This window comes from Arvicanthis niloticus, chromosome 4, assembly GCF_011762505.2.
Source record: "Arvicanthis niloticus isolate mArvNil1 chromosome 4, mArvNil1.pat.X, whole genome shotgun sequence".
NCBI classification, from domain to species: Eukaryota; Metazoa; Chordata; class Mammalia; order Rodentia; family Muridae; genus Arvicanthis; species Arvicanthis niloticus.
This window is the reverse complement of record NC_047661.1, coordinates 1,443,037-1,468,877: the sequence shown is the minus strand read 5'-3', so window position 1 is coordinate 1,468,877 and position 25,841 is coordinate 1,443,037. Positions and strand designations below refer to the sequence as shown.

Below are 25,841 nucleotides of genomic sequence, written 5' to 3'. Positions count from 1 at the left end.
AAACAGCAATTCAAAATTCCTCTTCCTGGTTCCTTTTAATGAGGGTAGTCACAAATAGAAATCCCATATTGATTTCTGACAGTTTGATAAAAGTCCCCGAGGTGACATGAATTGCATGAAACAAACCTTCTTGCCATGGGGATAAGCAAGTGTCTGAAATATTTACTGTCAAATTCTACTTGACAAAGAAACCCAGTCTTCTCCCAGCCTCTCATAAGACACTTTAATGATAGTGTCACTATGAAAATAAATGACACAGGTCACCACAGGTAATGATGAATGGTCAAGTGAACAAATAAAAATGTTACAGAACACTAGGTAGCTACTAACATTACCACTGAATATTTAGTGACAGGAAAGCTGTGTGCTTTACAGGCTAGTGAATGAATGTTGTGCACACTAGACCATACACTGCAGTTTAAAGGAGCATGTACATGCATGTGGAGGGAATACCAGAAAGCTATGCCAGGAGATGCTGGTAGAATTTGTTACCTGAGGAGTGAAATTTCAAGTAGTCTAAAAATATTTTTCTTTATATAGTTTCAAATTTTTATACATCTGATAAGAAAAGACTCCATTGAGTGAGCGGGCTCAGCAAGTAAATCTACTTAGCATGCAATCCTGGCAAACCTGGGTTCAACCTCTGGGACCCACATGGTGGAAAGAGAGAGCTGATTTCACCAAGTTATCTTCTGATACACACACACACACATACACACACACAATTTTAAACATAATTAGAAGTCAAAATGTTTATAACTTTAAAATGACAATTTAAATGGCAAGGCAAGGGTAGTAACTTTTCCTGGGTAGTCAAAGGAGCAGCAGTCTCTCCATGATAGGCACTGGCTGTGATGGGAGACAGCAGGCAGGTGCATGGACAAATCCTGGTATTCCTTACAAGAAGTGTCTCCTCATTTAATGCACTTAGACTGTTTTTTAATCCCCAGTGAATGAAGGATATTTTGAAACATACAGAATGGGATTTTTCTCTGCACTGAAGCTCTCCACTACGTACTTATTTGTTCTAACATGCATGACTATAATCCTTTCTCAATACCCTTTTTGGATATAGTGACCGCATTATCAGCAGACACTTGGCCAACACCAGTGAAAACCACTTGGATATAAGCCCCTGTTAAAGAACTTTTTGTTTTATTGGGGTATTTCCTCATAGTATATATTCACTTCCTAGAGCAAAATTCCAACATAGGAAATATATTCAAGCTTCCATAACAGTCCTGGTTGATTTTTCTATTATTATCAACTTGGCTTAAGCTAGAGTAATCTGAGAAAGGAGAACCACAGTTGAGAAAATGCCTCTATAAGATTGGGCAGTAGGCCAGCTTGTGGGTCATTTTCTTAATTCAGTGATTGATGGGGGAAGGGCCCAGCCTATCATGGGTAGTGCCATCCCTGGACTGGGTTCTATAAGAAAGCAGACTGAGCAAGCCATGAGGAGCAGGCCAATCAGTAGCACCCCTCCATGGCCTCTGTATCAGCTCCTGCCCCTAGGTTCCTGCCCAAGCTTCCCTCAGTGATGGACTGTACTGTGGATCTCTAAGATAGCTCCTTCTTTCCCAAAGCTGCTTTTGGTTGTGGTGTTTTATCACAGTAATAGAAACCCTAAGACAAAGACAGAACCTCTTCCTAATAGGAGAAAACATTAAGACAGTGGGTTACTAGATTCCTTATTTGAAATTAAGCTGAGATAGACAGGCCTACCCCTGAGGGTTAAAACAGCTGCTCAGAAGTACAGACATGAATCTTGCAGGGGTCTTTGCAAAGCTACATTGTTATTCCCCCTGAAATCTGTACTTGGTGAGTGGCCCCCTTCTCACTCTCAGAAGGTAGAGTGGGACTTGGGTTCAATTGCCCAGTTCCTAGTGCCTGACTATAGCGAGGCGCTGGCATCCGGTGCTCCCGCAAGTAATAAGTGGAAAGCATGCCAAGTCACTGCCCAACCCGGGGTGTAATACGAGGTAATGAGCAAGCAGCCAATTAGAAGTGAGCACGCTGCTCTAGGGTGTATATAGGCAGCGCCTTTTCAGGGCTCGGGGTCTTCCTCTTTCCATTGCAATAAATGCTTGCTACAGAAGGATCCTGGTGCCCGCGTGCGTTCTTGCTGGCGAGATGATTGCGCGGGTCACACTTGACATCAAGAATTAAATAATTTTTGGATTCTCAACCAAATAGAAATAGGGAAAGGACAAATAAAAGAAACAAACATTTGTGGCAAAATAAGGAAAATTAGAGTTTCATTCTTATGTGTATATGTATTAGTGTTTACATCTGTCTTCATAATGTGAACATGTGTTCATGTGCACATGTTTGAATGTATATGAATGTGTACATTTGTGTGCATGCTGTGCACATGTGTACATGTGCATGTGTGCATGTGTGTGCATTTGTCCATGCTGTGCACATGTGTGTGTATATGTGTGCATATATATGAATGCACACATTTGTGTTTGTGTGCACATGTGAATATGTTCATGTGTGTGTGCACACGTGTGCACATGTGTGCAAATGTGGAAGCCAGTGGTCAATCTTGAGTATCATTCTTCAACAGCTGTCTGCTTTGGGTTTTTTTTTTTTTTAGACTTACTGGCCTGGCTCTCACCTTGAAGGCTGGTTACTTGTGACCAGGCTAGCTAGGCTGGCTTGCTGAGCAAGGCCCAGGGATCCTCTCTCCCTGATTCCCAGTGGTGCGGGATTACAACTGAGGCAGTCTAGCACCCCTGGGGTTTTTTTCTTTTCTTTCTTTTTTTTAATCTTGACTCTGGATTGGACTCAGGTCAGCACACTTGCAAGGCTCTCTGACTGAGCTTTACCCTTACACATTCAGACCAAATTTAAATAGCAACTGAGACCACACAGGCAATGAATTAGATGAGATCACTGTCTTATAAATGCACACACATAGGGACATTATCAAACAGAGGCCAGAGTTGCAAATGAGAATGCAAACATGCCCCATCTCAAAGAGAGAAGGCTGACTCAGCCCCAGTCCACTGCTCCCACAGTGGAGTGTACCCCCACAATGTAAATAGCTCTAGCCTTTAATTGTGCTTACTTATTTTTAAATCTAGACAAACACTGGTTCAATTTTCAATGACAGATCAGGTATGTTTGGCAGAAAAACATAGTTTGTGTGTGTATGTGTATGTGTGTGTACATGTATGAGCATATACAGGAATAAGTGTGTTTGTGTGTGTGCATGACTATGTTCATGTATGGGCATGAATGTGTTTGTGCATGTGTATACACAAGCTTATGTGTGTTATTCTGTGTTGTGGCCACAATATGCACCACATAGAGACTCAGAACAAGGATGGTTAGACCCACTGTGGGAGGCTTTTTAAGATTCAGAGTGAGCTATGGGAAAAGGACTAGAATACTTGGGGTTAGTGAGTTTGGCTGAAGAAAGTTTTTGAGCACACAGAGTTATCTCTGTCTTTAGAAATACTTTTTTCTGTGAGCGGAGGGTCTGTGTTTCCTAGGGTCTCATCTGAGGTAGTGTTCTATCCTCCCACAGAAATCGGGAGATGGGACACTATCTTCTTTGATGTGATTATGTCAAAGGGACAGCTCCTCCCAGGTCTGGGAGGAAGACATTCCTAGGCTGTAAAACTGTAACAAAGCTTTTTAAAACAGCTGCTCTCAAAGGAGAAGGGAGAAAGAATGTACAATTTTACAGTCCCAGGTTTTCTTAATAAGTAGTCTAAGAGAAGACATCAGACAGCCAAGGTCAAGAAGCCATCAGAAATTCAGCAACATTGTTAGTAGTTCACCTTAAGTCCTGGTAGGTTCTAATGCACATCTGCAGGCCACTTTCAAGAAGGTACCCATTATATACATGTTCAACCACAGCCAAGTCCTCTCTTCTCACCTCTCATACCTACACCACTAGGAAACCATGTTCAGGTAGCAGTGTATTGCCATAAGTATTCTCTGCCTCCATGGTCTCCGCCTCCAGGTGCTGATCACCTGACCTACACCATAGGCTTCTACACGAGACAGTTTATTCCATCACATGGATGATTGGTAAATGGGCACAAAATTCTCACAAGGAATCCACTGTATGAAGAGTGATGTTTCATCTAATAATAATTGGCAACTACAACTATCTGGCTGTGGTTAGGCATTTGTTTTAGCCAGTTCTCACCTGTGTTGCATTATAAAGAACATAGTACTCAGGGACATCAATATCTAGACATGTGCACAGATGTGGGAGAAAATCGGTTACAGGAAGAATAGCACAAGTCTACGGAAACTGTGGATGGCAGAGGAACTGTGGGAGAGGTAGGGAGTGTATCTGAAGGCCATACCCAGGATGTTGCTACCTGCCCAACTTCCCCAATCCCTGTCCCTTCATCTTCAAACATTTTCCCAGCCGGATCTCACATCTTTGTGGTATTTAGCACATACATGTAATGCAGTTTTAAACATGTACAGTCCTTGTGGAACTTTTCTTTCTTGCATTTATTGTTTGTAGCATTTTACCCAGAGAAAAGCCCACGGGGAACCTAACTGCCTTGTCAGGAATCCTGTGTACCCCACCCCATTTGTTTGTATCTTAGTGGCTCTATAAAGTTTTGAAAATTTGGACTCTGCCCTCAGACTGTTCTCAGAAGTGGTCTGTTTCATCATCCAATGAGCTCTGCCTGTTAGTTGATGTGACGCGCCTGTGGACAGAAGCCAGGCGCCTATAGTAGCAATCCTAGAGAAAATTGAAGCAGCTGTGGCCATGTAATTTAAAACCTCAGCAGAGTGTTCTGCGCTCCATGCACAGCTTTAGTGCAACATGAGGGCTGGATACAGCTGGCTCTCGGAAGGACGACCTCGCCTGCTGCGGAACAGAGAGGACTGAGACGGGGAAGCAAACCTGGGTGCAGCCGGAAAGGTCCAGATACATAAGCTTGTGGCATCCGTTCCCCAGGTTCAGGTACTGTAAGCCTTTGTCAGTGAACTTTCGGCAGTAAGCCAGACTGAGGTTCTGTAAGTTGTGGAAGTACCTGGAGCAACAGGGCAGAGACGGGAGGAAGGAAAGTCAAATACTAGCTTTTGTCAAGTCTGTTTTTGAGCCACCACGACAAAGAGAAGGAAAGCTGTATTCATCCCACGTTCTCCTTGCAGATGTTCAGCGGTTTAACAACTGCTGTTTCTCTTAGTATTATGGGAAGAGGGACGTCAGCGATAGAGAAAATAACGTATGGCTGCATTTCAAAGGGGAAAAAAGGATATCTGGTGAGGGTTTACAAAACTTGATGGAATAAGACTTTTCTTGGCTTGGGGGTAGGAGGAGCTTTGCATGCCTATTATTTGAAAGTTTGTTGCTGAAACCCAAGTTAGAATTTACTCTCCAGTTTTTAGCTCTTACCTTTGCCAAACTACTATGTGAACTGTTGAGCAAGATAAACATTTTGTAAACATTTTATGGAAAGTAACTGTTTTATCATGGTGCGCGAAGTGGGGTAGAAAGAAGGCAAAACCTTATTCAGCAGGCTCTTAAAATGGGTCTGATAAGAAAATGATTTAAAAACCAGAGATTTCAATGTGCATGGTTTTGTGAATAATGGTTTCCTTATGATAATTAAAAATAATGGTTCGGACTATGTGCATTCAGGACTTAAACATGGGGTAAGAATAGCAAGTAGCTAAGTGGGCAACACTTGAGACAAAGAAAAAATTACACAGGAGGCTGTCGATGTCACCGGAGTTGGAACAGGAAAGATGCCATTACCATAATGACCAAAATAAGAGCTTCCAGAAGAAAGGGGCGGGGGGGGGGGGGTTAGGACAAGTCTGTTCCGCCACATAAGGGCTGGCATTTTCAGGACACTCTGTGGACAAGCTTCTAAGCCTTCCTCAGCATGGCATTCTTTAAAAATCGTAAGAATCTTTGCCGCCTGCTCGTGCAATATGCTCTTAGTTTGGAATCTGCAACAGCTCAGCAGCCAATGAGTCCTCTAGAAGTAGAGAGAAAACGCCTCTCTGCCTCTCGTGAAGCTCGCAAAGCAAGTTTATCATTGCATAAATGGGAAATAAGATATGCAAACACTGTCCGTAGGTTTAGCCCTAAACTTGAAAATCAAGTCTATATGATTTAATGGCTCTATTCCGGGGTGAATGGCTGACTGAGAACACGCGTTCCCCTCTGGGAACGGTTGTGTGCATGAGATTCCAAGGAAGAGCCAAGGGAGCTTTTGGACCACAGTGGCAGTGGGCTGGACCTGGAGAGAGGACTCTCTAACATCCGAAGACACACCTCTCTCCTCAGCTCCCCAGTGGACTGAGAAGTGCTTTCTCTTTCTCTCTCTTGAGCTGAGCTTGGGGAGTCAGTTCTAATAACATTGCTTTAATGTAGAGATGGGGGGGGGGGGGGGGTTAGGCAAACAGTACACTCCATGAAAAATACACGAGAATTTAGGCTCTGACCAAACTGTCCTAGAATCATAGCCTTGATGCTTACAGCTTCCCTATCCCCAAGCAGATTGCTTTCCCGGCTGCGAAGACCATAGTGTCTTTTGTTTAGGAGCCCCCTTTGGACGCCTCTTAGCAAACTCTGGAGCTTACAGCTTTCTGACCTTCAGTGTCATAAATGTTATCCCATCTGCTCTTGCCCCTGAGAAATGTGAAAAATTAAATGAGTATTCAGATCTAATAGTATTATCAGGAGGGTGATTTTCAATCATTGAAAACAGCAGACTGAGAGTTTATGCTTTGTTGTTATTACAGCTACAGCTGCCTCCAAAACAACAACATACTGTTCTTTTAATTCACGCGTTTGTGCATGCATGTCTGTGAGTGCCTGCCTGTCTGTGTGTGTATCTCAGTGTGTGTTTGTGTGTATGTGTGCATACGTGTCTGTGTGTACTCAGTCACACACATCCCTGCAACCCACACATGCCAGAGGACGGTCTCAATTGCTATTCCTAAGATGATGTCCATCTTGTTTTTGAGACAGTGTTTCTTATTACCAAGCATGCTAGCCAACTCGGCAGCAAGCCCAGGGAATCTGCCTCTCCCTGCCTCCCTAGTATTACAAAGTCAAGGACCACAACTGGCTTTTTTCTTTTTTACATAGTTTCTGGCAGCTCAAACTCAGGTCTCAGGCTTGCAAAATAAGCACTTTATCAACTGAGCTATTATCCCAGGCCAGCATCGTCGTCGTTTTTATGGAGTGTGTGCTGTCTGTTTTCATTTAATGGAGTAGATCCTTGTCTGGCCAGAGTTTGGAGGTCATCACATGAGTTCTACCTATCGTTCTACCTGCTTAAATCTATATGATCAGCTAGCAAATCTCAAAAATGAGAATTAAGGGACTTACTTAACTATTTTTATAATGCACATATTTTTGCTACTCTATAAGATTTATAGACTCTTTTAGCATAATATTTTACGTGTGTGTGTGTGTGTATGTGTCTGTCTGTCTGTCTGTCTGTAACTGACTCAGCACTCAAGTGGAGTTCAGAGGACAACACTCAGGAGCTGGTTCTTTCTTCCTACCATGAGGGTCCCTGGGATTGAAGTCAGGAGGCTCGGAGGGCAGGTATCTTTGCTCACTGAGCCATCTCTTGTGTCTCCCTGTATTTCAGTTAAAGCTTAGCTGAAAACAGAGAGGATTTTCCCACCATCAAATCCCATAAACAGGAGCTGGGGAGATGGTCAAGAGCAGCTGCTGTTCTTCCAGAGGCCTGCGGCTCAGTCCCAGCGGCTCTCAAGCAACACACAGTGGGCTGTAACTTGTAAAGTGGGGGAAGGTGGGAGAGGGAAGAATCAGATTCCTCTGGCCTCTGAGCCACCTGCACTCATGTCCATATGCAGACAGACAGACAGACAGACAGACAGACAGACAGACACACACACACACACACACACACACACACCCCTCATAGACACCTGAATTCTTGCCCTTTGGGGGCAGGGGCCTGGCTGCCCACAAGGAGGTAATTAGACTGAATGGCTTCCTAGCTCCCAAGCTGGCCAGCCTCCCTTCAAAGTGAGAACCTGAGGGACTCCTCCTGAGTGCTAAAGGAAAGCCCAGGAGTCTCAGCAGCCTCGGGGCCCTTTCTAGTGATTTCCAGTGTTACAGACAGAAAACTGTAGAAGGCTGAAATGGGCTGGTTAGCAGTGAACACTTATGGCCAGTTGTGCAGCACTGATATGTAATTTTTTTAATACTGGAGAAACAAAGCTGAGTGGTTGCGGGATGCTTGGAAGGCAGAAGCAGGCAGGTCTCCATGAGTTCAAGGCCAGTCTGGTCTATAGAGGGAGTTCAGGAGAGCCAGGAATATACACAGAAACCTTGTCTTGAAAAACAAAACAAAAACCTCTAAACAAACAAACAACTGGACAAAAACTGATTCACCTTCCGGCAAGGCCACCTTTTTACCTCTTCTCCAGCACAGGGGCCCTGACAATTTCATTTCTGCTTTAAGAAAGAATATTTATGATGCGTTTTATGTCTCCCTAATTATTTGATAACTTTTTTTATTGAGGGTTTTCCTTTTTATTTTTCTGCTACTAGTGTAATCTTTAAGAAATCACCAAATCTTAAAAGATTTAGTGTAATCCTAAAGAAAACACAAAAATTATTTTGGGCTCTTTTTCTTTTTAACTTTGTTTCTACTGAAGAACTGGAGTATTTTAGGTTGCAACACGGGGACTGGGAGTGCTGCTAAATTCTGTGTATTTAAATGGAAATTTCTATCAAAACCACCAGGAAGAAGGCTGTTGCGGTAATAATTTAAAACTGCAGCACCTGATCTGTCTTGTGATACAGGGCTGCCATGTTTCCAACTAGGCTAGGCCTGAGGCCACAAGTGGCAGCAGCATCAAGGCTCGGCTCAGGCAGCCAGAGCCACGGGCCCTGCCACCCATGAGACACCAATGTGGGAGATGGCTCTGCCATCTGTCTCCACAAGGCTGGGCTGAGCTCAGACCATCCCGCAATCCACGCAGTACCTGGTAGGAATTAGACTCTAATGATTAATGATTAAGCAAAAGCTTTATATAATGCTCAGTCAACAAAATGTTCACACAATTAGAGGTGTTTCCCAATTAACTAACCTAGATATAAGTTGTTACTCAGGACTACTCCCGGTACAAGCGAGGTTCTCCATCCTCTTACCTCTCTGACACACCCAGCTCTTCCTCTTCCTTCTCTTCTTTCTCTCCTTACTCCTCCTCTTCCTCTCTGCTCCTCCCACCTTAGCTCCTCCCAACAAGCAGGGAAAATTTCCTACTACAGAAGGCCTAGTTTAGGAAAAAGGGAATTTGCAGGTAGAATCTTTGAGTTTGGGACCCTTCGGTCTCAAGAGGAAGTTTCAAGAAGCAGAACCTACTGTAAAACTAAATGAAAGACGAGGTCTCCTAAGGAGAGTGAGCTTGAGGTTACCCATGGAGCAAGACACCTTGCCATGGCAGCTCCTTTTTGATGGAGATTGCTGAGGCTACAGAACAGATCACTCCAGTAAATAAGAAAATTTAAAGCCAAATGAAGGGTCAATTAATCTGTATAAAGCCTGATCAGCCTGGAGAAATGACTCAGCAGTTAAGAGGACTGACTGTTCTTCCAGAGGTCCTGAGTTCAATTCCCAGTAACCGCATGGTGGCTCACAACCATCTTTATGGGATCCGATGCCCTCTTCTGGTGTGTGTGAAGACAATGACAGTGTACTCATATACATTAAATAAATAAAATAAATTAAAAAAAAAAAAACTGATCACATACCACTCACTGCAGCACATAAGGATCCACTAAGGAACAAGGATCTAGCTGGAGCTCCACCTTTCAGTGAGGCTGAGTTAGAAGCACTTGAGCCCAACAGTTCAAGAGCATCCTGAGCAATCTTAAGGAAGCTCACACCCCTTCTAAAAAAAGTCATAAGAGGTTTACTCCCAACGGATGGTCAGAAGGTTTTGTGCAGTGTGGAGGATCACCACAGGATGAATACACGTGTGTTTCCCCTGGGATACAGGAAAAGGAGAAATCACTGGTTGTCTGGGATGCCATGCCTTAACCACCTGAGCATTAGGCAGGAAAAGAAAGGCTTCCTCCCTGCATGGAAGACAAGCATGCAGAGTGAAACCACCAGAGGTCAGAACGCCTCTCCGGCAACCTGTGCAGGTCTGTTTAACTAGGCAATGGAGGAAGGGAGATCAGAGAGGCAGAACAGGCAGGATGTTGTGCACAGATGAACCACAAGCACTGTCAAGGCTGTGTAACAGAAGTGACTGCAGTGTATTACATCCAGAATCCAGTATGTGGCAGGGATGTCCCCAGCTGTGAGAAGGCTCAGCAGGTAGGAAGAGAGACCTGAGCCCCTCAAGTTGTGCTAACTTCCACAGGCACATATGCACATGAGGCGATGTGCCACATGTGGTAACACAGAGCACACGTGGTACAAGAGGCACATGATCTCACCCCTAACCCTACCCCTCACCCCCCAAAAATAATGAGAGAGCTCAGTGGGCCCCTCTCATTTTTAGCTTTAGAAAACTAAGTCTCCAAAGAAGTGAGAAAAAAAATACTCAAGTAAAAGCCAGCATTAATGTTGACAGACAAGGCAAGCAGCATTTGTTTCTTTTTGGCAACTGATTTCTTTGGAAGGAAGTACTAAAGGCAATGAAGCGGAGTGAGGAGCAGTAACAGCCAGCACCTCCTGGTTATTTACAGTTTCAAGAAAAAATTTTACATACCCTCAAATATATGAAACACTAGGAAACACAACACAAATAAACAATCACTATGAGATGTATTTTTATCATAAATAGGTTACCGTGTGTGGTGGTTTGTATATGTTCAGCCCAGGGAATGGCACTATTAGGAGGTGTAGCCTTGTTGGAGTAGGTGTGTCAGTGAGGGGGTGGGCCTTAAGACCCTCAACCTAGCTGCCTGAAAGCCAGTATTCTGCTAGAAGCTTTCAGATGAAGATGTAGAACTCTCAGCTCCTCCTGCACCAGGCCTGCCTGCATGCTGCCATGCTCCCACCTTGATGATAATGGACTGAACCTCTGAACCTGTAAGCCAACCCCAATTAAATGTTGTCCTTACAAGAGTTACCTTGGTCATGGTGTCTGTTCACAGCAGTAAAACCCTAACTAAGACACAATGTGTGTGTGTGTGTGGGGGGGGTGTGGGGGTGTGTTTAAATGATACAAAAATCATCAGCACCCAGCAGAATTTATTCTAAATTGTCACTTAATGGGAAGAACTAGAAATTACAATCAAAATTCTTATTTGGATTTCAACTTTTCTATCTTTTCTACTAAATTATATATGCATTTGTAAAATAAATATCCCTAAAACATTATCTGATTCATAACCACACTATTATGTTACATTATCTAAGAGAAAAAGGATAGTCTTAATATGGGGTCAGCAAAAACGTTTTAAGTTTAAAAGCAGAGGAGGAATTCAACCAAGGTGGCTCACATTTGTAATTCCTGAATATGGACAATTGAGACAGGAAGATGACCAGAGGTTCAAGCCAGCCTGAGCTACATAGTGAGATCTAAGCACCCTAGGCTATAGAGTTAGACCCACTTTGGAAAAAAAGAAAGAAAGAACGAAAGAACAAAAGAAAGAAAGAAAGAAAGAAAGGAAGGAAGGAAGAAAGGAAGGAAGAAAGAAAGAAATAGAAAGAGAGAAAAGGACACTTTGTAAAGTGATATAAATTACTTTCAAATCATCTATCTGTAAATTCAGATTTTAATATATAAATTTTATTTTACAATCTTTAAAAAATAAATATTAATCTTTTGAACCTTCTTCTTCAATAGGCACAAAGAATAAGCATTTTTAAAATAGGTGATACTAGACAGGCAATGTCGCATGCTTGTAGTCCAACACTTGGGAGACAGACACAGGTGATCTGAGTTCAAGGCCAGCCTGAACAACAGCATGAGTTGCAGGACAGCCTGGGTGTCTTAGTCACTGTTCTATTGCTATAGAGACACATCATGAACTCTTATAAAGGAAAGCATTTAATTGGGGCTGGCTTGGGTTTAGTTCATTATCATCATGGTGGGAAGCATGTCAGTCAATGTGCAGGCAGACATGGCGCTGGAGAAGGAGCTGAAAGTTCTACATCTGGATTGGCAGGCAGCAGGAAGAGACTGAGACACACGTCCTCTCATAAGGCTAAACCTCCTGATGGTGCCACTTCCTATGGGCCCTATAAGGGACATTTTTATTCAAACTACCACACAAAGCTACCCACTAATTTGAAAAAACAAAAATAAAACAGAAGCTAGCTACGTACTACACATAAAACACAACTAAGGTTTAAGATGCAGGGATAGATAAAGTTATTCCACAAAAATCATAAACAAACAAACAAAAAAAAGGACAAGGGTGTTAGCAATAGAGTTTTAAAAATTCAAGGTTAATATGGTAGTATGTGCCCATAATCACACCACTCAGCAGGCTGAGGCAGGAGGATTGCAAGTTTGAGGGCAGCCTAGGCCAGCCAGTGAAGGCCTGTCTCAAAACAACACAAATCACAAAGAAACATTAACCAGAAAAAAAGAGTATTATTTTATACAGAGAAGATGCTGAGATCTATGAGAAAGGGCAATACTTTATGCTTAAGTTAAAGTGTAAGCTTGATTACAATCAGTGAGTAGCACGTCCCCATCACATGATGGCATACCGAGTCCGTGTACAAATGCACACTTACACGTGGATGTTTACTCTCTTGAACGAGTACTCCTTGCTTCAAACATTCCTGAGAGTGCAGAAACTAACACAAAGCTGGTCTTTGAAGAAATCTGAATTCCAAAAAGCAGAAATAATTCAGTCCATATTTCTTCTACAATTAAAGACAGAAGTTTAATCATCGAAGCACCAACCACTTTAAACAAAGAACTCTCCAAAAGGAAGTGAAATATGGACTGCTTGTTTGGAAAATGGAAATAGCACTGAACAAGTCTGGTTTGCTTTTCCCAAATTCTTATTTAGAAATAATTATCGAGCTTTGCTTGTGCCATTTTTAAGAGAAAAGTTTAAAAAGATACTTGTATCTCATATTCCAACCCAAAAAGGACCATTTAGTTAATAAAGTTAGAAAATACAGACAGGTTGCTGGTAACGACAGCTAAAAACTCATCTATGAATAACTTCAAACTTTTTTCTGGCCAAAATAAACTTTTACTAAGAAATTTATGAACTTTGAATAGTGTAAAAGTACTCTGTTCCTAAGAGGGTGATTATACATAAATGATTATTTTAATTTTACTAATATAGTGATTGATATCTAACTAGTTCTCCAAAACTGTATATAAATATATTTACTGTCAATTTTTATATCTTACTATCTTACTGGTACAAAGACTAGGTAACATACATAATTTATAAGTGATGATACAATATTAGTTATAGTTGATTCCATGTAGCCAAGTGTGTCTCACAAAATATTTTCATTGACTGTTGCCAGATGCTTACAGAGGTAGCCCACCACTGCTCACTGAAGTTAAGATGTGAGTATAGTCCCCCAGGTTACATTATACTTATTGACTTCAAACACTGCATCACAGTTAGGCAAACTGAGCCACATGGCCAGACTGCACTCTGCTGTCAATAACACAAGTGCTGAATCAGATCATTTTAAGGAATTGAAAGAAAAAATATTGCCTCAATTTTTGTGCTATTTACAATGTGCTGGCTATAAGCATGGCAAATTTGCAAATTTATTCTGTTTCAAATTGCCCTTTCCATAAGTTTAAGTCAAAACAATTGTCAAAACAATAATATAAGTCTTGTTTTGTCACATTAGCCGATTTTCATGGTGTGGAACACTCTCTATCAGCATCTCAAGCTACTGGGGATGAGTTGCTGAAAGAAAAGCTGGGCCAGGGACAATGGCCATGAAAACCCCAGAGATGTGGATGAAATTATATGTAAAGAGATACTAGGAATAAATGTGCCTTAAATACTTATTGCCTGTCTAAAAATTTTTAAACATATAAGGAAAAAGCACACAGAACTACAGTCAATAAATAATGTTGGATAATCAACTATTACAGATGGAGACTGTAAAACCTTGCCTGGGGGACCACACAAAAGCAAGCTTTGGACCACGTGTGTCATACTTTTCTGATCTCCACTTTGTCCCATTGCTTCTTTTAGCACTAAAATAAATTCTAAGTGGAATATATCCCAAGTTTAAAAAGTACAGGAATAAAAAGTAAAGGACCATTGAGTGCCTGGCTGAGTGGAGATTCTCCTTGTTTTTAAGTATCTGGAGGAATTTTTAAAGGAAGGTCTTGAAGAATTGACTAAAACATGCCACTTTTCTGAAGTTTTACCATTTGTGGAAGATTATTAGAGTCAGACATAAAGAAATTGCCACCCAGAATTTTTTCTGTTTAAGCTTTTCCAAATGTCTTATTGATAGTTTTCAAAGGAACTCAAAAAGTCATAGTCTCAAAAAAGTTCTGTCTTTTACAATGGCTTGAGAAATGTTTTCACAAAACATTTGACTCAAAAATTTGAGCATCTCTTTTGCATCAGATACAGATACAGAGTCTCTCCATAGTAAATACTGAATCACATATGTTTGTGTGAAGTTGAAGATTCTGCCAGACTTTGTGTTTCCTCTGCCCTTCTCCAGAGAAGGGTTAGCTAAAGAATAGCAGCTAACACACTCTGGGCACATCAAAGTCAACAGTGTAAGCTCCTGGAGGTATAGCCATCTCAGTGGGACACGGACACCTAGAACATGGATGGACAGCAGTGTTCCCAGGTCAGGGAGGGGCATGTTGGAGTTCTGTTAGAGAAAGGAAGTCGGGAGCCATGCTCAAATGTCCAGGAAGAGGAGCAGAAAGAGACAGGAAGGTCTACCTCAAGCTACTAGGTGACAAAACCACTAGCAGAGAGACCAGTGACCAGCTGTACCTTCCAGGGAAGAAGAGTGCAGACATCAGCTTGGGGTCAGAAAGCAGTTGTCCCCTGGTCATGCTGCCATGGTTGGTGCTAATAATGGGGAATTATCCTTGAGGTCAGCTAGAACAAACCAAAGCCTAGAGGAAAGCGATATTCTCAATGGGATACAAATAATACAGGCAGCACTGTCAGAGGGCAAAGGGGCATGAGTTCGAGGCCAGCCTGGAGTACCTGAGACCAGATTTCAATCAAATCAACAGCCACAAGTATTACCTGGGCAGGAGTCTCATCGTCCTGTTGGTGATGGTTGTGTTGGATAGATTGAGATACAGGACCCCAGGACAGCCCTCGGAAATGTGTCTCATGGATTCATCCTGCAAGACAGAAGAAGGAGAATCAGACCAAACCCTCACAGGCCTCACAATGGCTCCATTATCTCTCATCTCTCTTCCTGTCCCTGAACAACATTCATACACAGCTTGGCCCTTCATATACCTTGTTACTACATCAAATAAAAAGTAGAAATTAGTCCTTCCGTTTGAAACTTAGTTGTTCCCTCCTTTTTCTTTAGAAATAAAATTTCAATACCTCACAATGACATTTCATTAAAGTCCTGGTATGTGACACAAACATCACAGTATGACTTTTGGCTGTCCATATATAGAAATGTGGTCACAAACTGGCCTGCTATTCTAAAGATTGAAATGGTAAATGCTCTCAACAGCTGGAATTCATTAAAAGCAAGGCCATGTTTAGCTCAAGCATGTCGTCTGTCTGTGTGACTAAATTTCTGTTGTTCTGATAGTGATACATTTAAAAAGCTGGACAAATTTTCACTGAATTTATGATAGTTTTGTTATGGTCTCAGTATCCATATTGAAAAGTAAAATGTATACAATATACAAAGTATAGAGAGTACAGAAGCTCCAGTGTTGGGATTGGGGTTAGGGAGAGAGGAGGCCACAGTGTGTGAGCGAAGGCTTTGGTTGGCATGAGACTGAGAGCCAGTGATGTTGAATGATCTTGAACTAAAGTTTAAAAAGACCAGATGAGGGTTCAAGTTTGACTGCAATGGCTACTTTGCATACAAAAAGTATAATTACTGTCCAGCAAAATGGTACATGCCTATAATCCACCCCTGGGAAGACTGAGGCAGGAGGATCACCTTGAGTTAACTGCCAACTTGGGCCATATAATAAGTTGTGGTCCAGCTTGGGCTACAGTGTGAGACCTTGTCAAAATAAAAGAGGCAAAAAGAGGGGAGGACATATAGAAAAGGGAAAACAGAGTTAACAACAGGTTTTCATTTATCTGATGATGGTTGATAATCTCCCTGGGCTACCACCAGGTATCAGTGCGCTTGAATAATTGAGCTTTAGCACATTTCAACAATGTCTTCTATCCTGAAAAGGATAGCCCACCACAGGTATCTGCTGGAGGAGGTGAATCCTCACTAGCTTGGAGATGTGGCTCAGAGAATTCAGATGGACAGAACAACTGAGATATCGTTAGGGATGGCAAATCTTGATTTTCCGGGGCAGCAGGGTCAGTTTGATAGCCCATTCCTCACAATTCCTAGTATATGCAAGTATTTACCATAACAAAATCTTGGGGCATGGTAGTCAGTGGTTGGTCACACAATGGGCAATTTATTGGATGTCAAATCCTGTCTCAAACAAGACACAAGGGCTCTGCACAGGAAAGTTTCTTTCTGCCCATGCCTTGTGTAGACAAGTGGGGCCACTCTTGGCACTGGGCTCAAGCTGTTGGTAATTTTTCTAGCCATTTAATCACCGAGTGTAGGATTCAGATAGTTACATCTGCAAATACTGCAAATATAGTAAAAGTTTCCTTCAAAAAGCCAAGACAACCATCACTGTATGTAGTTCCATACTTGAACAGGTGCAAAACTTGTCTTTGAAAATGTTAGGTGTGCCAATCAACCAGGGCTCACAGACTGTGCACCTGTTTAAAAAAAAAAAGACTTTGGCAAGGATGCAAGTGGTGTGGGACAAGGCAGGGGAGAGAGATGGCTTAGCTACCTTTACAGAGGCTTCAAAAGAGACAGGGCCAAGAGCAGGATGGTTGTGCTGAGTCAGCCATCTCCTCTCTGCCTTTGCCTTTGTCGAGTTTGTTTGGTTACCCAAACAAACCCAGACCACTCCTATTCTCAGTACTTAAGAGGATGTAAGACTCATCCTTGAAATGTTTGAACACGGAACACAAAACTGTTTAAGCGTGCACACTGCTAAGTGGCTCATGAATCTGTCCTTAACCCATCAGACTCAAATTCTTCAGTGTGATTTATTTCACACGGCAAAATCAGCTATATAGCCAAGCTCTTTGAATGGATGTCACCCACATCTTTAAATGTGAGCCTGTCTCCCAGCCTGTGCCTCAAAGAGAGAAAACAACAATAAAGTGTAGCTGGATGAAATTACTAGCCCTTTATAGATTCCAAATTTGGGTGAGACTTTGATGTTCACAAACTTGATGCAGAAGGCTCTGTGTTGACTTTCCTGCTAGAAGGCCAAATTCAAAGAATGCGATTTTGTATTCATATGCAGAACTCATGCTCCCTGAGGCAAGAACTGAAAATCAACTCAAATTAAAATTCCTTCTAACACCTAATGGGATGGATGGCTCTAACATAGAAGGTACTAAAAATATCTATAGAAAGAATGAATCTATTTCACAGAGGCCCCACTTGAATTCTCATCAGATATCTGAAGAATACACTGGAAAAGATTGCCATCTCTCTTGATGCGGAAGCCTTATGCACTTTGCTAGTGGAGAAAGAGCCCAACCAGAGAGAAGGAAAGTAGATTTTTTTTTTTCTCTTATGTGCTCTTTGGCCTGTCTGTTTATCCCTCGATTTCCTGGGGATACTCCTGAACATAAAGTAGCAGCTTGTTCATATTTTGGAGAGGAGAGTTGTCTGACAGATCTGAGAGCAGTGGCCTTGTAAGTGGGGACCAGACAACTAATTTGAAAGATTCAATTTTGTATTAGGAAAAAACTAGGCGTTAATGTGGTATGAGGGTATTTGGACTTTAGATGTTTGTATTTTATTTACTCATAAAATGTCTTCCATCTTTCTGCTCTGAAAAGGATAAGCTTCATGGGGAAAATGTAAAGAGAGGATTTTCAAAGTATCCCTGGTTCTAAAATTGGAGCAACAGTGTGAATGTAACTGTAAGAGCAAAAAGTCTAACTGCTGAGAGACTGAGCCCACAGTGCCAACTCAGAAGAGAAGAAAATTAAGCCTGTCAGGGGAAAATGGAATTACAAGGTGCTGAGAAGTTGAGAGAAAATGAGAGGTGATTTAATGGATGTAGATTTAAAGACAGAAAATGTTGTAAAATTATTCATAGCTACAGAGGGGTAATTCTATACATATACCACAAACTATTGAAGTCTTCTCTCTGAGTAAAACATCAATTTGTTTTTATTTCTACACTGGTATTTTTAAAAAGTCACTTCTTTCAAAATGTACGGAAAACTCCAGTGGGGATGAAGAGTGTTTTAAAGGAGGAGCAAAGGAAGCCAGGCTGGGGTTGGGGGATGGGAGGGATGAGCATCATTCAGACAGACAGAAAAATGGGCTCGAGGACACACTGAAATGGCATTGTGGGGACCTGAGGAAATTTAATGTTAAAACAGGGTGGACATCTGTGGCGGGACACCCGAGACCCACGAACACGAGGCGTGCTTCCGTGTGAAATGCAGGGAGGGATCTCTGAGGAACCAGGGTAGGTATCTTGTCACCTGTACCAAGGGCCTTGGCCTCAGCCTGGTGTTGATGTGTACTGAGCATCATTCCACATCAGGCTTCCCTTGTGCTTCCTCTGTCTCCTCAGAGACTTGTCCCTCTAGCTGGGTAGCCTCCACTGGCTTCTAGAAATAGGCTTGGATTTCCCGGTTCCTTCTAACCCCCTCAGCTGTTTTTATGGAAACATTAGTTTATAGCTCATGCTCATTGTCCTGTATCGTGTCCATTTGACAGCCTCACTACAGCTGTATCTCTGCCCCAGCATCCTCCTGGAATGGTTTCCAGAAATTAACTACCCTAATTCTCAAGTCCAGGCTGCCCGTGTTCAGTGCTTTTCTTACCTGCGCATTTGGGCCACTTCCCAAATGTCTCTCTGTCCCATGTACTTACATTAACTATTTGAACCCATTTCCTTCTTTAAGTCCTGCTTGGGGGTGATGGTGAAGGCAAGGGCAAGGAACAAAGCCAGGCAGTGGTGGTGCACACCTTTAACCCCAGCACCTGGGAGGCAGAGGCAGTGAATTGCTGAGTTCAAGGCCAGCCTGGCCTACATAGTAAGACCCTATCTCAAAAAAAAAAAAAAAAAAAAAAAAAAAAAAAAAAAAAAAAAAAAGAGATAATGATGTATGAGCAACAACAAGAAACTGCTCTGGGCATCCTGGACTATTGTCACCAGAACTTACTGTGTAGAATGGAACAGGATGAGGTTACAAAGGGAAGCAGACCATAGAGTCCTCAGGGTGCACCAATGTTAAAGTCTTGTGATTATTTTTTTTTCCCCAGTAGTGTATAGATGATGGATGATAGTGAGTTGGTCAGACCTGCCTGTAAAAAGGATATTGTGTGCTCACAATATGGAAGACGGATTTGGGGGCAAGAGAAAGACTAGGGGCCAGGGCCAGGAAGGAGAAAAATCTAGGGATACGTGTTCTTTTTCATCTTCATTGGCATGGTTACTAAGAGCCATGAAACCCACCAGAATAAACCCATCATCCTTGCAGGGACCCAGTATTTTCTGTCTCATATACATATGCATAAAACATAAACACAGTTCATTTTTATGTAACTATTAAAGAGTTTCCACTTGCCAGAGGCTCCACCACTGAGCACATATCCACAAGATTAATGATAGCATTGTGAAGAGGGCAGTAGATGTTTTTGCCAATGTTTAATACAGTTTGCTTTTTTCATATCCAACCCCAAATGCACACACAGAATGTAGTCTACCCACTGGCTCTCCAGGGTGAGGGGTCTGGACCTACATAAACAATGGTAGAATAAACTCTCATACTCACTGTGAAAGACTGGCAGTCAGAGACGTTCAGCTCTTGCAAGTTTTTACAGTGGCCTAAATCAAACAAGGAAGGCATCACTAAACAACACACTGCAAACATTTAGTTTTCCCATCCTACATTCAATGCAACGTTTTCATTAAAAAGTAAAGAGGGACTTTGGCAAGAGATGTGTTCTAAGTATGTGGGTTTCTCTGCTCAGGCAAATGATGTCTTTGGCTTAAAACCCATATATACACATGTTTGTTATTGTTTGCAGAGTACAGGAAGAAGGTGGAAAGAAAAAATTTTATAATTTAAAAAATACTATATTCTTGGGGGTTTTAGTTTGAAAGTACTAGAAGAAAAATAATTTGTCTTGGTTGGTTGGTTGGTTGGTTGGTTGGTTGGTTTGAGATTTTGGCTTTTTGGGGGTACATAGCCTTTTAATTCTTGGCCATGTGTGTTTATGTATGTATATAAGGATGTATGTATACATACATGTAAATGACAAAAGTTGGTAGCCAGTGTTTCCTCATGTTATTGTTCAGGCCTCACACTGAACTTGGAGATTGCTGACTCAGCAAGCCTAGGTATCCAGAGCCCCAGGGATCCTCCTGCCTCCACCTCCCCTGAACTGGAATTACAGACACCTACCACCATATCCAGCTTTTATGAGGCTGTTGGAGACCAAGCTCAGGTTCTTATGCTTGTGTGGTAAGCACCCTACTGACTTACTGACCAAGCCATCTTCCCAGACCAATTGTTTAGTTTTAGTTTTAAAATATTTTATTACAACCATTTTACACATATAGTAGCATTGAGAGGACTACACTGTGAGTACCTATATCTTTGCCATCTATATTATAATCTATATTTTATACTGGCTTTATTACATGCCCATTTACTCATCTCTAAATTGGTCCTACATTCTACTTTTTTTTTTGATGCATTTCAAAAAATGCTGCAGAAATGCTTTCCCTCCAATAGTTCACACGCATAATAAATGAAATAAACTATTTGTTATAACTTTTTATTTTGTTTTATTTATTTTATTTAGTTACTTTTTCATTTATTTATTTGTTTGTTTATTTTGTTTTTTGTTTTTTTGAGACAAGGTTACTCTGTGTAACCCTGGCTGTCCTGAAACTCACTCTGTAGACCAGGATAACCTTGAACTCAGAAATCTACCTGTCTCTGCCTACATGCTGGGAATTTTAAAGGCCTGTGCCACCACCACCCAGCTGTTATGACTTTTTAAGTTAGATTTATATACAAATTGCAATAAATTATAGAAAAGTAGAAGTTAAGAAAGGCCATATGCCTTAATAGCTCTTAGAATACAGACCATTGCATGCCTCAAGAAAAATAAAAAATGCAGACAGACAGCTAGACGACACTCTCAGTATCTAGAGAGATGCTTAGGCTTGGGGTTGGGGGAACAACATGAATGGTGACTTGGTGATTGTGAGGACTGCTTGAGACCAAGCAGTGGGAAGGCACTATAGGTGGGTGGGGCCTCACTAGACAGGAAAAGCTTCAGGGGATAGCCCTGGTACTCAAACTAGAATAAATCACACCTCAATGAAACATGTCTGCCACTAATAACCAGACAGCCCAACACTAATACACATTATCTGACATAAACTACTTCGGATAACTTCTTCCTTTGCCAAGAGTGGCCTCTGTCCTAAGTGATATATGAGGTGCTTCCAGACTGTTTTTACAAACGGGAAAACAGTTCTCGAAACATGCAGCTGTGGGCTGGGATGGCACTCAGGTTCCCACCTAAGTGCTTACCTAGCATACTCAATGCGTTTGAGTTCCAGGATCACATTAAGCAAGCTGGGTGGCACGCCCTGCAGCCCAGTACTCTGGAGGAGGGAGGAGGAGCAGAGAAGTTCAGGGTCATCCTTGGCTACATAGTGACCCTGCCTCAAAAGGAAAAGAAACACAGATCTTAGGAATCACCAGTAGAATCCCCAAGTAATATTAGTTTATGTGTGGAGATAGAATAGCTACATGAGATTATACATACATATATACATACATACACATACAATATATATACATATATATGTATACATACATACATGTGTATATATGTATATATATACATACATGTGTGTGTATATGTGTATATATATATATATGTCATGGGCAAAAATCCTTGCCCAAATTCTGGGGAATTTGACATCTAGTTAAGGAAACTGGACAGAACAGATCACAAAAGAAGAAAACTACTTGTGTAGATGGAGATGGAGGCTGATGAACACTGTGGAAAACCATAAAGCAAGAAAGGCAGATTGAAGTACTGGCATGGGGGTCACAGAGAAGCCCTCACTGTCATGGTGACATTGAGGCCGGGAAGGGGGTGTCTGGAACTGTGTTATTTATTCTAAGCATTTCTAGGTCCACATTCAACATGAGTGGCTGAATGAAAATGAGGATGTGATCGCTCCTAGGTAGGGTTAAGGAGAAGGGTTTCATCACAAATGAGAGAGAGAGAGAGAGAGAGAGAGAGAGAGAGAGAGAGAGAGAGAGAGAACGGCCAGAGGCATCTGGAGCTTAGACTGAACATGGCCAGCAGAATAGACCAAGCCATGAGAGGATGGGGACTGGGGTCAGGGGCAGAAGTGACACAGGGGCAAGAGAGGGCCAGGAGCTGAGGACCAAGAGAAAAGCTGAGAGGACATAGAGAACCAAGCCAGCACATGGGCAAAATGCCCAAGGCTATATATAAAAGAGAAGCTAGGGGAAGAGAAGTTAAGCTGGAGAGATCTAGGGTAGGAGCCTGGGGTGAGACGTGCTGAGAGGGGACAGGACTCTGTTGCAGGTGCTTGCAATGTTGAGAGAGCCTAGTGGCCAGCATCTGCTTTGATATGTTAATAATATCTTAATTAATAACCTATTATCAATATGTTAATAGTCTCAGTTAGTCTTTGCCGGAGGTTTCTTTGGGACTTGACAGTGGTGACTAGGAGAGACTGAAAGAAAGGAACACATACTCCCAGGAAGGTCACGCCTCCATGGCTGTGCATCTCAGTGCCGCAAGATAATGTCTTTAAATTCTTAAATCCACGGGATGAGGAACATGTTGGAGAGCTCACCAGACTGAGTCCATGGGCCAGGCGCCAAGCCCCTTCATCTACCCAGGGACCAGGAGACATAATAATTCCATTTTACAGATACTGAAGATGAGGTTGGTTACAATCTAGCAGGACAGAGAGTCTTGACTCAAACTTAAGGCCCAAACATATGTATACTAACTAAACCAGGCAAGTAAAAGACAAAGAACCGTCTACAGCACTTTTTTTGCCCACTTAAATTGGCAGGCTCAGAAAAAATAAAATAAATCTGCTGTTTCTGTTGCTCAAGATGGCCCTTAACTCTTCGCTTTCTTTCCTTCTGTCCCACCTAGGAGCTCTGTACACCCCAGCTTGGCCTTACTGTCCCCGACCTGTGTTTGCTAAGGCTACCCAAACTTGGCTTTCAAAGGAAGACTTTCTTGTTCCGTCTGCCTGGGGACAGCTGGACGTCAGAATGCGCGTAGTGGTCATCTTGCTTCTATTCTGCCTCTGCAGAGCTGCTGAGCCTCGCAAGTCCGTCCGGGGTTCTTTGAGAAGCCAAGGCAATCCCAGCCGCAGCCGCGGCCGGGCAGGTGGTGGCAGGAGAGGCTCCAGCCCGGTCAAACGCTATGCACCAGGCCTTCCTTGTGATGTGTACATGTATCTCCATGAGAAATACCTAGACTGCCAAGAAAGGAAACTAGTCTATGTGTTACCCGACTGGCCTCAAGATTTGCTGCACATGCTGCTGGCGAGAAACAAAATCCGCGTGCTGAAGAACAACATGTTTGCTAAGTTTAAAAGGCTAAAGAGCCTGGACCTGCAGCAGAACGAGATATCCAAAATTGAGAGCGAGGCGTTCTTTGGTTTAAATAAACTGACCACACTCTTGCTGCAGCACAACCAGATCAAGGTGCTGACGGAGGAGGCGTTCATCTACACACCTCTCCTGAGCTACATGCGTCTCTATGACAACCCCTGGCACTGCACTTGTGAGCTAGAGACTCTCATTTCCATGCTGCAGATTCCGCGGAACCGGAACTTGGGGAACTACGCCAAGTGCGGAAGCCCACCAGCACTGAGACATAAAAAGCTGCTGCAGCTAAAGCCCCAAGAACTATGTGATGAAGAGGAGAAGGAGCAATTGGACCCCAGACCCCAAGTATCGGGGATACCCGCAGTCATCAGGCCGGAAGCAGACTCCACTCTATGCCACAATTACGTGTTTCCCATACAAACACTGGACTGCAAGAGGAAAGGTGAGCGCCGTTCTTCCGTTTTGATTTCTGCGGGCTGTTAGGAAAAGTCTCTCCCTCCCTAAATCCCATGGTGTTTGAAGATGTCTGACAGGAAGCATTCTCCAACAGCAATGGAGTATACAGTTCCATTCAAGGCAGTTGGTAACAGGGAGCAGCAGAAGAAGACATGCATAGCTAAGTTGGTAAAGTGCCTGGCCAGCAGGAACACACACTCCTTAAAAAAAAAAAAATTCACAGGGCCCCCAACAAAGCATAAACAAATGAAAACAAGTTCAAGGCCATCCTCAGTTACCTGGGAGGCTGGAGGCCAGCCTGGGCTTCATGACATCCTGTTTCAAAATCAGGATCTGTGTGGGAAAGATGGGTTAAGAGTATGCACTGCTTTTCAGAGGGCCAACATTCAATTGCCAGCATTCATATCAGGTGGTTCACAACCACCTACAACTCTGACTCCAGGGGATTCCAATGCCTCTGGCTTCCATGGGTGCCCACCCTCATGTGTCATCTACAAGCATAATTAAGAAGTAAATAAACATGTACACAAAGAGGAAACAACATGGGTTGGGGGCAGCCATGGATGCTGGTTCATTTGTTCAGGGAAAGCTATGGCAGTAAAGAATTCCTTTAGTTTTGAATCTAATGTATTTTGGATACAGGACAGATAACCTCCATATGACCTGACTTACACCAATTATGTCAAGCACATACATCTGTGGGGAGACATCCTCCAGGGCAAAATATGTACAGCTCAGGCCCAGCACTGAGAGCCCAGCAGTGTGTGGCTGACATATATTCTAGTCACGCATGAGCTGCTGGAACCCCACATCTTAGATCTGCCCAAGTTATCCAGAGTGAAAAAAAATTAAGTCATTTAAAAGGATTTCACCTAAGATTTATAAGACTGCGGAACTCTTTCTAGACTAGTGCCTACTGTCTGTAAATGGATCATAGGCTTTGTGTCCCACACAGTCCTGGGCAGTGCTGTGCAAGATGTGCACATTAGATAAGGTGATGAACTAAGAATGAATGGGAGATTTTAGAAATGCTAACAATGTGTTAGAAAAGACGGACACTGTCGAAGGGTAATCCAAGAACTGATAATGTCTTTATTATAACAAGCTGTATGACAACGTCAGTGTTTCATTTGGTGCATGCTTTAAAACTTATTTGTAATATTAACTTGCAGCCAGATGTCATCAGAGTAGAGTCAGTTTGAGCATGCCAAAATGGTTTTCCATCCATTTTAGGGGGCAGGTAGGGTTGCCTTTTGTTTGTGTTTCTTTATTTGAGGGCAAAAGATCAGGATTGCTGAAGAGATTCTAGCATATCCTCTCAGGAGGTCTAGGAGCAGGAATTTGTTGATAGAGATTTAGACGGCTGGGTCCAAGAGTAAATTTGTTTGCTTTTGGCCAAAGCTTGCCACTTTCTCCTTGACTCTGAAGTGTATGTGGTATGTGGTCAGATCTGTCGGAGACAGGTAGCAGGGAGAGGTGTGCCCACAGGAGTCATAGTGGAGCAGTGATAACAACCAGGACTGGCCAGGCTGGGATCCCCTGATTTGGGAGACAGTCCTCACTA

The 25,841-nt window shown here is 42.5% G+C and overlaps 2 protein-coding genes across 3 annotated transcripts in view; one reads left to right on the top strand and one right to left on the bottom strand.

Annotated features, from left to right (window-relative positions):
- The window catches only part of Fbxl13 (F-box and leucine rich repeat protein 13), a 175,371-nt gene that overhangs the window by 48,456 nt on the left and 101,074 nt on the right, over window positions 1-25,841 (bottom strand). Inside the window, exons 11-13 of the mRNA XM_034501419.2 lie at window positions 19,961-20,013; window positions 15,167-15,267; window positions 4,889-5,018 (exon numbers count right to left, since the gene is read on the bottom strand). Of these exons, the coding sequence (XP_034357310.1) occupies window positions 4,889-5,018; window positions 15,167-15,267; window positions 19,961-20,013 (284 nt within the window). The remainder of the gene's footprint in view (window positions 1-4,888; window positions 5,019-15,166; window positions 15,268-19,960; window positions 20,014-25,841) is intronic.
- Lrrc17 (leucine rich repeat containing 17) overlaps window positions 4,646-25,841 on the top strand; it is a 33,338-nt gene continuing 12,142 nt past the window's right edge. Inside the window, exons 1-3 of one of the 2 annotated variants that reach the window (XM_076932126.1) lie at window positions 4,646-4,948; window positions 18,557-18,645; window positions 23,358-24,263. In XM_076932126.1, the coding sequence (XP_076788241.1) occupies window positions 23,480-24,263 (784 nt within the window). In that variant the 5' untranslated portion in view covers window positions 4,646-4,948; window positions 18,557-18,645; window positions 23,358-23,479. The remainder of the gene's footprint in view (window positions 4,949-18,556; window positions 18,646-23,357; window positions 24,264-25,841) is intronic. The other variant, XM_034501421.2, reaches the window with a different exon arrangement.